We start from the raw sequence: 13,629 nt of genomic DNA, 5'->3' as shown, positions 1-13,629 counted from the left end.
GCTGTCGGCGTACGGCAGCTGTTAAAGCGTTTGACAAATCGCCCCTTCCAACGAATCCACCCATATCGCTTCAAAATCGGCTCTCGTGCGTCCAATCTCCATTTTCCACCTCCCTTTAAACAATCTTCTTCCAATCTTCATCCACAACGATTCAACAACAACAACAACAACAATCCCCCTCTGAAAAATCTCCGCGAATGCGAGGAAGAACTCGTCTCTTTTCCATTCCACACCACGATCGAGTCGTATACGATATTACGTAATTTGCAAATTCGTTTCGAAAATTCGACCCTCGAGAAGTAGAATCCCAGGCAGTTACGAAACCGTCATACATAACCGATCGACCAAAGAGGATCGTTGCTGTACGAGTTCCAACGAAAACGGTCCGGGATTCGCGAACAGGGCCACGAGCAGCAATCGAGAAAAAGAGAGAGAGAGAGGGAGAGGGAGAGAGGAGGATCGTTTTGCTCGAAACCGGAATATTTCTTCTCCCTTTCCGGTGATTCTGGAATCCGAGACGGACGCTGGCCGCGCTTTCTTTTTCTCCCGTGTCCGCCGTTCCCTTTTTCCTGACGGGATTCGACGGGTCTTACGGGCCTGACCGCGGGGAAAAAAGGGCCCCGGCTAATTAATAGAGCCGGATTGAGGAGGCGACCGGAGGATCGACGACGGGGACGACGGCGAAGACGCTCAGGCCCGTACGAAAAATAAAATGCGCCCCCTCCGAGAGTAAATTAACAGAGTGGAGAGAGCGAGCTGCCGCGAGCTAATTAATAGAGCAGCCAAACGGGAGAAGAGGGAGAGAGGCGATATATACCTCGTCCCTCTTCCCCTCTCTCTCGTTTTCGCCCTTTTTTGCCAACGATCCGAAGGATCGCGGCCCCTCGGCCATCGTCTTGTTTCCCTGGCCACGCTCCCGAGAAACCCGCTGTTGCCGCCGCTCCTCGCTCCATCCTCGCTCCGGCCCTTTTATGAATCGATTCGATTTATATTCCCGCGCGTATAAATATTTAAGTACGCGATTAAGCCGAGCTCTCTCTCTCTCTCTCTCTCGTTCCTCCTCCTCCCCTTGACGCCGATCCAAAAAGGAGCGATCGAAGCGAGGCACGATACCAACGAACGCTCGCTCGCTCGCTCGAAAATCTCGCGCCGATATTTCTATTCTATCGACGGACGATACGAACGATGGATTCGTTCGTAAATCCTCTTTGTTGCGCGAGGACGAAGAGAAGGGGAAGACGAGGCGAGAGAAAGAGTGGACGAAGAAAGAGAGTCGTTTCGTTTTTCTTTTTTCCTTTCTTTTCTTTTCTTTTCTTCTTTTTTCCCCTCCGTTCCTCGCTATAATTAACGCTCGACCGGGCCAGGAAGGCGGGAGGAGGGGGAGGGAGGGGGTCGCGAGGGGGTAACAGGGGCTGGCAGAATATCTGGCAATAAAAGTGAAGTCGAGTTCGAAAAGGGAATTGCGAAAGCGAGGTGCGAGGTGCCGCAACGTTTGTTGGCCGCTCGATTGGCCCCGATCGGCTTTGTATCGGGAAACAAGCGATTGGCAATCGCATGCCGTCCTCGAAACTCTCAGGAATCTATCCGTTGTCCCTATCCGTCGTATCGATCGACGAACGATGCCCGTTTCGATGATCGCCCCCTCCCCCCTCCCTAACCTAACCCCTATTTCGCTTTTGCCCGTCCTCGTTTCTTTCCTGGCCGACGTCTCGCGATTTTTCGCCCGCCCGCCAAGAATTACAAACCGACCACCAATTTGCTCCCCCTCCCCCCTCCCCTCCCGCGGCGCCGATTAACTAATCGAATCTTAACGTCTAATTTCGAACCTGTCGCGAACCTTGAAACCTCCTCGGCCTCACCATCTCCCTCCCCTCCCCCCTCTTCTTTACCCGTATCGTTATTCGACGCGAGTACAGTTATTAACCAACGATCACACGATTTACCAATCGCAAAGCCGAATCTTCGAGCTAACCCGTTTCTTCGACATACCCGGAACATACTTCCTCGACGTACACACACACACACACACACACACATATGTATATATATAAATAGATATCGAGCGGAAGAATTAACGGGCGGCTTCTCTTCAACTTCTCGAACGTTCGAACGTTGGAGCGCGAGCGCGGGTGAGCGACAGAGGCGGGAATCGTGGTCGAATTGCCGGAATTTTCAACTCGGCCCCTTTTTACCGGAGGGGGAGGCGACGAGGAGGGGGTGGTGGCGACCGAGCGCCACCAGCGCGGCAGTTTGAGGAAAAATGCGTTTCTTCTGTCCGGTATGCCGATAGCATCGATGGGGAGCGGTGGCTGCGAGCGGGGCGGCCAACGGGCGCCGCGCGCTGAAAGAACGGAGGAGGTGGATCCTCCCCGCGCGGCGCTCCTCTCCACGAGGAGGAGGAGGAGGAGGAGGGGGAGGAGAGAAGAAGAGCGAAAAATTAGGGACGGCATTCCGTCTGTGTACCGATGCATTTCGGTGACCGTTCCTTTTAATGCGATCGCGATTCCGCGAGCGGTAAGAAATTAATAAAAAGTTGAGGAACGATAAATTAGGCCGGCGACGAGACGGCGCGAGAAGGAGGAGGGAGGGCAGAACACGCCGCGGAAAGAATACCGGGGATGGGGGGGGCGAGCAGGGCAAGGATCGGCCGTTTCACGGGCCCCGGGGACCCGGGGATCCGGGCGATAATAAATTTCAAATATAAATAATAAAATTTCCAATCCAGTCTCTAGCCTTTGGACCGTGTACTTTTTCATCCTACCGGGGGCCAACCTATGCATCCGACTCGACCGCATTGTTTCGCGAAATTCCCTCTCTCTTCCCTCTACCTATTCGTTTCTTTTTTCTTCTTTTTCTTTTCGACCTCATCAAACGTCTCGAATTTTCGTCACAATTTTCCCTATATATATATATGTGTGTGTGTGTGTGTGTGTGTATGTATGCGCGTGTGCGTGTATGTATATATACATATATATATATATATATATATATATGTCTTTCTAGATATAATTATAATTCGTATTTTACGAGCGATTGTTTTTTTTCCTCCTTTTTTTTTTTTTTAATTTTTGTACATTCGCGAGACACGTTCGGAGGATCGATTCTAGAAGGCGAATCAAACGTATAAAAGTTAATGCACGAAAGTTTCGGTCCAAGTTTATTCATCGAGTTACGAGCAATTAAAGTTTGCGTTAGATAAAGTGAGGTGGCCGCGTGACGAAGATGAGGTATTAACTTACCGACATTTTAGTACCAGCCAACTTTTGTGTTCAGTTTACATTGAATTACACGCGAATTATAAATTAATAGCGTACACCGTTTCCCGATAACCAAATTCTCGTTTAAATTTACGAGCTTGGTTGGCGGGATCGAAATGGTTTTTAATTATTTTTTATCGCGCCGCATCCACCTCGGGGGCAGCCCCGAGTCAAAGATCTCGAACGCGGTCCTCCTCAAACAATCGGAGGAATTTCAATCAGTCCCGGACGGTTCACGAGTGTTAGCGAAATTAGAAACACAATCGGCCGAGGTAAAAAAGAGGGGAAGAGGGAGAGGGAGGGAGAAGGAGAGAGAGACGGAGAAAAAGGGTTGGAAAAAAAGGTGGGGTAAAATAAAGAGAGAGAGAGAGAGAGAGAGGAAAAAAAAAAGGAACGACGCCCATGTCGTAAGAGTTTAATGTTTATGCATGGGCTGCGAAACGAGCCGAGCCGAAGAATAATGCATCTGTAACCAATTATGCGAAGAGGGCCGACGCGAGAAAGAGAGAGCGAGGCGAGAAAGAAAGCAACGAATCGGTGGTGGATACCTGTCAAATTTATTTATTATACCGTCTAAATAATTAATTCCAACTCCACGCTTCCACCAACTAACTAACTGACTGACTAACTACTCTTCTGATCGGTCTTAACCATCATCTGATCGAATAAATTTTCAATCGACGCAATCGGTTCCTTCGAAAATCCACAATTCCAGATCCGTCCGGAATAAAACGTTTCAAAACGTTTGAAATCTCGTGGAAGGAGGTGAAGAACGCGTTCCGTTTCGAACAAGGTTATTCACATTTCGTTCCCAAAGAAGGTCCTCGGGACTCGTTGTAATTCCTCAAAAATGTACAATCTCAAATAAAACGAGAGGAAGAGAAGGGACAGAGAGAGAGAGAGATAAAAGTGGTCCCCTAAATCCGTTTTCACGGCAACCGCATAAGTCAGAAACGATTTTTCTCAAATCCCGGCCTGCTCTCCCGGCGACTACGTTATGACATATATATGGTCCTTAAAGGGGGCCCATTGGTGGGGGTGGAGGAACGTGGAGTGGAGGGAGGGAAAAGAGAGAGAGAGAGAGAGAGAGAAATAAGGCCCCGAAGGGTCCGTGGTGGCTCGGCGAGTATATGCAGAGAACGCGGTGCACCAGTTATTTATTGTAGCTCCCGTTTATGCTTTATTTGTTATTTGCCCGGTCGGCTGCCTCGACTTGACTGCCAGCCCACGTAGGTGTACGAGCAACCTCTACGAGGGTACCTTATCTACCTTCCAGACATGCGTTACACAGCCGTTGCTTCGCCGAGATGAGCCAGATTCGCATAATTGGCCGCTTAATACGCCGCATTTTTTCCCCCGCCTCTCCGCTCGACCGAACGTGCAACCCCGCCGAACCAACCAACCAACGAATAGAATTTCTTCCTTCTCCGTGTGGAGGATGATTAAAAGCCCCGGCGTGCCGATTTCTTGATCACCGTAACACGCGGTTTAATGAGATTTTCTTGGAAAGGAAGGAGAAGGATACCTGCGCCGCCGTTGCGCGCGGTGCAAGAGAAAGGGGGAGGGGAGGGAGGGTATTTCGGTTTTTCTCGATAATTTCCGCCCTCCTCGATAACGGTAAGAAAAAATGATCGAGGAGAGGAGCGGACTTTGTCGGTTTTGTCCACCGCGTCGTTACCGGTTATTAATAAACGTTAAGCCTCGATGCAAACGTTGAGGAATCGATATTCGCGATGTCGACGGATACACGGACGAGCGTAGTGGAACGGAGCGCGCGACAAGATCGTAAAGCAGCGGAGAGGGGGCGCAAAGTTGTTCGATTAATGCTTATCGCGCGCTAACCGTAAGTAACGGACGTAATTTTCGGCGAATGTTCGGCATATTAATGGAACGGACGGAGGATGGACGGGCTGGAACCGGCCAGGAACTGTTAATTGAATTGTATTTAATGCGAATTAATGACCGCCGCGTATCAACGAGGCTGTTAAGCATCCGTCGTAAATGAATGTCGAACAGGTGCAGCTTGGCAAACGTGGTTCACGGATGTCGGCGGTAATTGTTCGAGTCGTAAATTGCTTGTAATTGTTAAAGCCCGTCCGTGCCATTCCACGTAACGCGGCTTCGCTGAAATTTCGATGCGACCATAATCGAAGACGAGCGTACGGGGGCCACCGGGTCGCGGATAATCAATTAAGCTTCGTTTGTGCATCCACGGAATGACGATGGAATACAACTACTGCGAGACAAGGATCATCTTCGGATCCATCCATTCCCCGCTACTACGAAACTTTGATCTCTCTCTCTCTCGATCTTGCGAATTCTTCTCTTCGAATCGCGTCGTATGCGATCAGACTTGAACCATTTCTTCGTCTTTCGATCTTTCGACGTGAGTATCGGTGTATCGGTGTCGCGTATGGATTCGCGATATTTGAATTCCAAGATAAGAGGTATCGAGGATAGAACGTCCGTCGAGAAACGGCGGAAACGGCGAATCCGTACTTGAACGGTCTTGAACAACGTAATACGCAAGGTGGTCTTCTCGTTGGGGGAGGTTTAAACGTTAACGCGCCCCGATCTCCGATCGAGTTAAGAGAGCGAAAGGAGAAAAGGGAAGAGTTCGAAGGAGACGTTGAAAGATGGGCCAAGCGACGACCGAGGACATTGTAGCGAGGATGATTCGGCAGGGGGATGGTGGAGGGTGGAGGGTGGAGGGTGGAGGGAGGAGGGAGAGGAGGGGGAGGGGGGCGAAGACACCGCGAGAAAGAGAGAATAATGCGTTAAAGCAGCAAGCAGCAACTACTACTCTAATTGGCCACTTTGTCCATTTATTCGATTTATTTAAATTATGGGACAATTGACAGTAGGCATTCTATTTTTTAAATCTCCCCGGCCAACCGGTTGATTGGGCGAGATTGGCGTGAGACACTGGCCCCACAGATTCCCCAGTTGTGGGCTTAATCAGCTTTGATTGCTGCCCTCTCTCTCCCTCCCCCTCTCTCTTTCTCTCTTTCTCCTTACGCCGCCGCCGTCCCCCCGTCCCACCTCGCTCTTTCTCTCTCTCCTTCTTTCTCCCGGCCATCTGTCTCGCCGTCTCGCCTCTGCCTCTCCACCCCTCCCCTCTTCCCCGGCCGACACTCTCTCACACTCACTCTCTCTCTCTCTCTCCTCTTTTTTTTCCCCCTTTCTCGCAGTCGGGACGAACGCGCACAACTAACAACGACCGCACCAACAACGCACAATTTTATTTTATTCGGTTTCAACGCGGATCTCGCGACGAGTTTAATATCGTCCGGGAACGCGAGACGTTGATTGGCCGATCCGAAATTGTGGGAATGTGTCTCTGTTATCCAGAGACACCGAGAGAGGCCGCCCACTCCTCTCTTTCTCTCTCCCCCTTCCTTCGGCAAACTCCTTTGTCAAACGATTACATATAATTTCCGCTGTCGGTTCTGATTCGTTTCTTCGTTTTCCTACCGAAAACCTCTCGTCTACGTCGTCGTCGTCGTCGTGGTCGTCTTCGTCGTGGTCGTCGACGACCGGAGTGGCGAACGAGAGAGACGCCCGAAACGACGGGTGAGGAGCGATCGAGGAGAGGAGGGGGCACGGGCGAGAAAGAAAACGAGAAACAGAAGAATCCCCGCGGATCGGATGTGACAAAACAAGAGAGAGAAGGAGAGAGGAGACGGGACGAGACGGCGACGCGATAGGTAGACGTTTCGAGCTTGGTGCGCGTATTTATAAACGAGTATCGATGCGATTACGCAACGCAACAGATCCTATCCCCGCGATGTCCTATAATTAATGAAATTCTCATCGAGTCACTGACTCTTCTCGATTCTATAGTCGATCGATCGCGGTGCTTCGTGGCACGATCTAAAATTAACCCGTCGTCGTTTTGTCGTCACGAGGACCTCTTTCGCTAGGAGGCACCTCCTCCTCCTCCTCCTTCTCCTCCTTCTCTTTTTTCTTCGTCGTGTTGCGTGTAGCTCGTTTAGGAATCCCTTCTGCTCGAATCGATCTGACGTAACGACAACTTTCCTCCAACCAACCTTCTCACACACGTTCTTTCGTATGAGATGTAACGAATCGACGGATAAATTCCATTGGATCGATGGATCGATCCAGCGTCCCGTTTCAACGTTCGAACGATCGGGACGACTAGGAAATCGATAGAGAAAGGAAAAAAAAAAAGAAAGACGTGTCATCCCCGTCGATTCGCCAATCACGAGGACCACGAGATATCTCTCCATCGATGACACAATTTTTCGAATGGAACGTATTGAAAGGGGAGGGAGGGTGGGTGGAGTGTGTATGGGGGACCTGCATGAATCCGTTTCCACGCACGGTCTTCCTCTCTTTCCCGATCGTCGCGACCAGGCACAAACCCCCTTCAGCCCCCTCGTGGGACCCACTTTGCGCTCATCCCATTTCCTTGATAATTCCCATAATGCTGTGGGCGGATATTCCAATAAAGGGGGAAGAGCCCCAGCAGGCCACAAAACGCTGAAAGCATGGGAGGACACGACGACTCGTTTCGTCAGGTTGCGCACGATTTACGACCCGCCTGCAACAACCGATTCGATCGAGTAAATAGAGAAGGCGAGAGACGGTCGCGTCGCGCGGCCCTTCCTCGTTTTCGAGCCGAGACGACGCACGAGACGATGCTCGCCTCTGCCACGTGACCACGATTCTCCCAATAATCGATAATTGGGCCTCGGATGCGGGACCATTGTCCGCGGATTCCCCGCACAAGGATTCGAACAATTTGGAAAAAAACGCAGCCGCGCTCTCCGAGGAGGCTCGAGAATACATACATACATATATATATATATTACGCTCTCGAAACGCGGATCGAAACTCGTGGACCACCTGTTGAGCGATTCATCCCTCCGTACGAGATAAACGCTCGACGAGGGGAAGCGTTTCTACGAGAGGTTAATAACCTCGTCGTGTCCGGGCAAAAAAAAAAAAAGAGAAAAATCGTGGAGAGCGATCCTCGCGCGCAGCAGCTGCTTTGCTTCCGGAAAAAAAAAAAAAGAAAAAGAAAAAAAGGAAAAGCAAAAGAAAAAGAAAAACTCGCGATCCGACAAACTTTTATTGCGCGATGGGTCTCTCTCTCGAACTCGAAGTCGAACTCGGGTCGATTTCGTACGTGGACGCCGTGCACCGCTCGCGACCCCTTGCCTCTCTGTCTCCCCCTCCCCCCTCCCCCCACGAGCTGCCTCGATCGGCTCCCCCCAACGCCGCGCCTTTTCTCTCGTTTTCCTTCTCGTCGCATCTTCCTTTTTTTTTTCCTTTTTTTTTTTCATTCCCATACGTCCCTCCCCTTCCTGTCTGCTTGCCGGTTGGCGCAGGGTCGTCGAACGGCGGAGACTCGATTTGAATCTAATTACGATCCCGATAATTCCGTAAGGAGGCGGAAATAGTAACTCACCGGAAACCTTCGGGTCAGCTGCCTCCACCTTCATCGCCGCCAGGCTCGCTATTGTCGGCGGTACCTAAAAGAAAATACATTACGATGTACAATGCACCACCAGCATGCTCAGGGCCGTGCTCGCGATGGGGACGAAAGGGGGCCGCCCACGCAACTCGATGGTGGGACATCGCGCGGAGAAAGAGAGAGAGAGAGAGAGAGAGAGGAGAGTGTGCGCGCCTGTCTATGAATCCGCGCGCGACACGTGTCGTTGAAAAGTTGAATGCCTCCAAATTATCCGGGGCCCCGATTTCTCGTCGATCTTTTGGGAAAACGGATCCCTCTCCAAAGCGGAGCCTGCCCGATTTTTTGCGCGTCGATCGACGAAAGGATCTCTCTTTCTCGTGAAAAAGAGAGAGCCGCTTCTCCCTTCTCTCTCCCTCCTCTCTTTCTCTCCTTGCACGTATTTGACACGTGATGAAATAAATCTTTGAATCGGTCTAAATTGACTCGTCCCGTCCAACCCTTCGTTCTTGCCGAAACTCTCGTTTGCCCCTCGATAAAATCCCCTGCTAGAAGAGAAATCGGCGGTGGCCACCGATGTTTCGCTCGTTCGCTCCTTCGCGGCGCCAAAAAATTCCACCTTTATCGTTAACGACATCCTCCTTTACGCGCGCCGAGCGGAAACGGCTTCCGGTTCCCCGAAAAAAACGTGCGAGTGTACGGAATGGCAAGGTCGTCGACCTTGGCGGTGCAGTGTGCAAATGTGTGTCAAGAACAAGACGAGTTCCGCGCGGGAAAATGCATTTCGACCCGCGTCCTCGATTAACGATTCCTCGTTTCCACCAGGAATTTTAAACAATCTTCCTCCCCCCTCCTCCCTCCCTTCCCAAACGTATCCATTCGCTTCGAAGCGACGATCCGCTCGCAGGGATGATCGGAATCGACGATACGAATCGTACGAAGATGAAGAAAACGAGATGGGAAACGAGAAGAAGAAGAAGAAGAAGAAGAAGAAGAAGAAGAAATTTCTCTGGTCGAGGTTGGAGAAAATAAAAGAGGGACGACCGATGGTTGGCCGGAAGCCCCATCGCGGTGCAAATTATTCGAATCCTGTACGATTTCCGAAGCCGTATTCTGCGGTGCCGATCCGCGTGGCGTTAGTTGCGTGGTTGAATTTATGAAGCGATTGCCACACAACGTTGCGTCGCCGTCTCGCCGTGTTTCTCCCCGTCTTCCTCCTATCGATTCCCATTTTCGAGCCAAACCGACCGACGACCGACGGTCCATTTTCCTCTCCTCCCCTCCTCTCCCCTCCCTTGCCCGCCTGCGCAAGGAACGCGGCTCACGTGCACGACAATCGCGTTCCATCGCTGGTGGAACCGTGGCCACCGATCGACCATTTATATTCCACGCTCATAATTATCGCCGACCTTCGATGCCCAATATTACGAATCGGCGTGCGGATCGCATGGCAATGCGGCGGAAAGAATGTTTCGCGGCCATTTCCGCGGGAAATCGGCGACCCGCCCCCGTCGTCCCGACGAGGAAAATTCTTCTCGCCGATGATTAATACGTCAGAGTATGCGAAATCTTGACATTTTTCTTCTCTTTCCTTGGTTTCCTTTTTCTTCTCTTTTTTTTTTTTTTGCGAAAAACATAGGAAGAACGCATAGGAATCGATTCGAACACTAGGTCGAGATCCCAGTTCGACGAATTTCAATAGAATCGATATGCGGCGATCGGATTAATACGGGGATTAATTAGAATTTCTCGGGACGTTTCGCAGATTCGGTCTCCTTATCCTTGGATGATTCATGGATTGAGGTGGAATATGGCCGGCAAACGTGACAGAATTTGACTGTGGACTGTGTACACGGAATCATGGACAGCATGGAAATTTTTCTCGTTCGAGACGCGCTAATCCGTGTCATAAAGCGGAGTCGGTCGTCCCATCCTGTCCTTTAATGGCTGCCACGTTGAAAAGAATATTCAGAAGATGAGAGAGAGAGAGAGAGAGAGAGAGAGAGAGAAGGGACGATAATAACGTCTAACGTACGTACGTGGACGCGAAGGCCCCCGGAAGAAGCGTGCGACTCCCACAAAAGGGAGGAAAGAAGAAAAGGCAAAAAGAATCCAGCAGCCCCCTTTCCACACATTGGAAAGTCAGTACGTGCGCCACAAAGAGGATTTCGATTGCAGAGTAGGCCCCCGCACCGGGTTTCATAGGTGGAGAGACTCTCGTAGGTAGTTCCGAGCGCGAAACTCGATATAAGGAAGAAAGAAGAAGAAGAGAGGAAACAGCGATCGTAGAAACAAATAGAAAATACCGCGAAGCGGCGCGTACGTGTGTGCACATGTGTGTGTGTGTGTGTGTGCGTGTATGCACATTGGCTAAAAGGATGACACGACGACGAAGAGGAGAAGAAAGAAGAAGAAGAAGAAGAAGAAGGAGAAGAAGAAGAAGAAGAAGTAGAAGAAGAAGAAGATCGAGCACGAAAAGAAAGAGCGGAGAATGGAGCGAGAGAAGGAGGAGAGGGTAAAAGAAGAGCGTCTCAGGGCGTAAGAGAGAGGAGAAGGGGAAGAGGTTGGAGGGAGGAGGAGTGCATAGGGGGAGGGCAAAGAGGGAACCGGGAGAGTATAGAGGTATATGAGAAAACAATAGAGCTGATTTGCAAACAATAGAATAACGTTAAGAGTCGAGTATTATACGCCGTTGTTACTTCTTGTGCCATAACGCCGGAGAGCATATGCCCATTAATATTCAAAGGCGAAAATAATGTAAACGACACGACAAAAATCGGGGGAATAATTTCAATTCTCCCCGTATGGGATTCCAGCGTGGCGATACACCGAGCCTCCCGGGCCATTTCGTGTCTCCTCTTCGGCCACGTATACACATGTATATTTAGCTCTCGACGGTTAAAGACTACCAGACTCTGGTGCAAAAGCGAAACCCATCGTGAATTTCCCTCCTTTCGACCTTCGCCCGCCGAGTGGACCGACACTTTCTCGAGAAAATCGCCTCGAAAGGGGTGGCCGGCCACGTGGAGACAGGGGAGGCAACGCTCTCCAAGATTTTATCCTCCCCCTCTTCGTTTTCCCTCATTTCACTCGTACGTATCGAAGGAACAACGACACAGGATCTCATCTCCTTATTCGAGGGTGTGGTTTACACTATACATCAGAGCGTGTAGCCTCTCCGAAAGAGAGGACGACTCCATACTCCCGAGCTGCGGTTGTTCCAAGTTATTGGAATGATACAATACATACGTACGAAGCGGTTATCGAATGTAGGGTGTGTCGAAGGATGGCGTAGAATGTTAATTGTTCTTTTAGAAAGTTAATTCCCCGATGTGTCTGACGTAATCCCCTCTACCCAAATGTTTTCGCCTGGCAATTTTAAGAATTCTACGTCACACGTTTTATTAGTCATTGTGAAAATGCAATAGCGTTGAAAAAACGCTGCCTTCGATCGACTCCGTCCGAACGAAACGAATTATCGCGCGGTGGATCGAGAGGTATGCAACCGAAATTTTTATTTCCGCCACTTTATCCACGAATCGTTCCTTCCCATCGCGCCCTTCCTTCCTCCCTCTCTTTCCTTCCTGCCTCTATATTCCTTCTACATACGCAGCGTAATACGAATCGCGAGGGGAAAGGGGATCATTGTTCTCGATTATTTTATGGGAACAATGTCTGAACGAATTAAGGTCAAGAATCAGGGACCTCACAGCCGAGATTACCGCCAATATGTATCGTATCGAGGGACAAATTACGATCGGGTTGCGTTCGTCCGTTCGTTCCGCGATTCCAGGAACCCCTGAATTATTCTAGCGCGGATGCGCGTTTCCCGCTGGAATGCGACAGACTTTACGACCCGTCCACGAGTCATCATCGAGCCAGAGCCACCGATGTGATTCACTCCGCCTCTCCCAACTCCGTTCTCTCGCTCTTTTTTCACCTCGTCGATAAACATTCCCCGATTATCGGTCGGGATCGAGTCGCGATAACGGGACGATTTCTTTTGTTTCAAGAGGAATCAGAAATGATGCTCGTGGATCGAGTAATTTTTACCAGCATCAACGACACATTTGTGGAAACGGGAAAGAAAAGAAAAAGAAAGGAAAAGAAAAGGAAAGAAAAATCGGATAAGTGGACGGAAACGAATTTTCACGCCCTATCAACGGAATAACTCCTGGTGTTCGTCTCATTGAGTCATCGATGCCGCGCGACGTTATACTATCTTGTTCTTGGACGTGGTTCAGTTTCTCGGAACAACGAACTGCGTGGATCAGCACGATTTATATTTGTACGCGAACAATTTTCCCGATATATATACGCACACACATATAAGATCGCACAAAGTAATAAATAAATAAAATTTTGGAGAAAATGGACAGGCTCGATAATTATTCTGAATGATGTTGAATTTCGTTAGCGTGTGTTATCCCACACCGGGATCGAGATCGAGAGAGAGAGAGAGAGAGGGAGAGAAACATACAACGGGAATAAATTAGTTACGAGATTTGATTTTACAAGGGAAACAGCAATCAACGGAGTCGAGTCAATTAAGGAAAGAGGTTTTAAACCCGCGAACAAGATTTCACGGTGAATTAGTTATCTCGGTATTGCGTCACCGGCCGCCAATAAATCGAGATAATTATTTTCATATAATTGGCACGGCGAGCATGGGATCTTGGCGCTGGTCATTCAAGTGGAAACAAGTTGAACGAAATCCAACCGTTGTAGCAGATGCTCGCGGCATGTTGACAATCCGGTGTTGTCACGTCATCATCAACCGGGCCCGGTGTCCACGAGGTCTACTATAATCGATCTACGTCGCTCGAGTCACGGGTTAAGCTCGATTCACGCGGCCCGGTGTAACAAACGGATAAAAACGACCATCGACTATCTTAAAAACTTCTCGAAATTGAACTCGATACGGACGAAAATAAA

The 13,629-nt window shown here is 49.9% G+C and overlaps 1 protein-coding gene across 14 annotated transcripts in view; it reads right to left on the bottom strand.

The window, feature by feature from the left end:
- The window catches only part of LOC108001011 (zinc finger protein castor homolog 1-like), a 145,296-nt gene that overhangs the window by 20,134 nt on the left and 111,533 nt on the right, over window positions 1-13,629 (bottom strand). For all 14 annotated transcript variants that reach the window (XM_062084666.1, XM_062084667.1, XM_062084670.1 and 11 more), the window contains one exon: window positions 8,692-8,755. In XM_062084666.1, coding sequence (XP_061940650.1) covers window positions 8,692-8,755 — 64 coding nt within the window. The remainder of the gene's footprint in view (window positions 1-8,691; window positions 8,756-13,629) is intronic.

This window comes from Apis cerana, linkage group LG14 (genome assembly GCF_029169275.1).
Source record: "Apis cerana isolate GH-2021 linkage group LG14, AcerK_1.0, whole genome shotgun sequence".
NCBI lineage: Eukaryota > Metazoa > Arthropoda > Insecta > Hymenoptera > Apidae > Apis > Apis cerana.
This window is presented reverse-complemented; position numbering and strand designations above follow the sequence as displayed.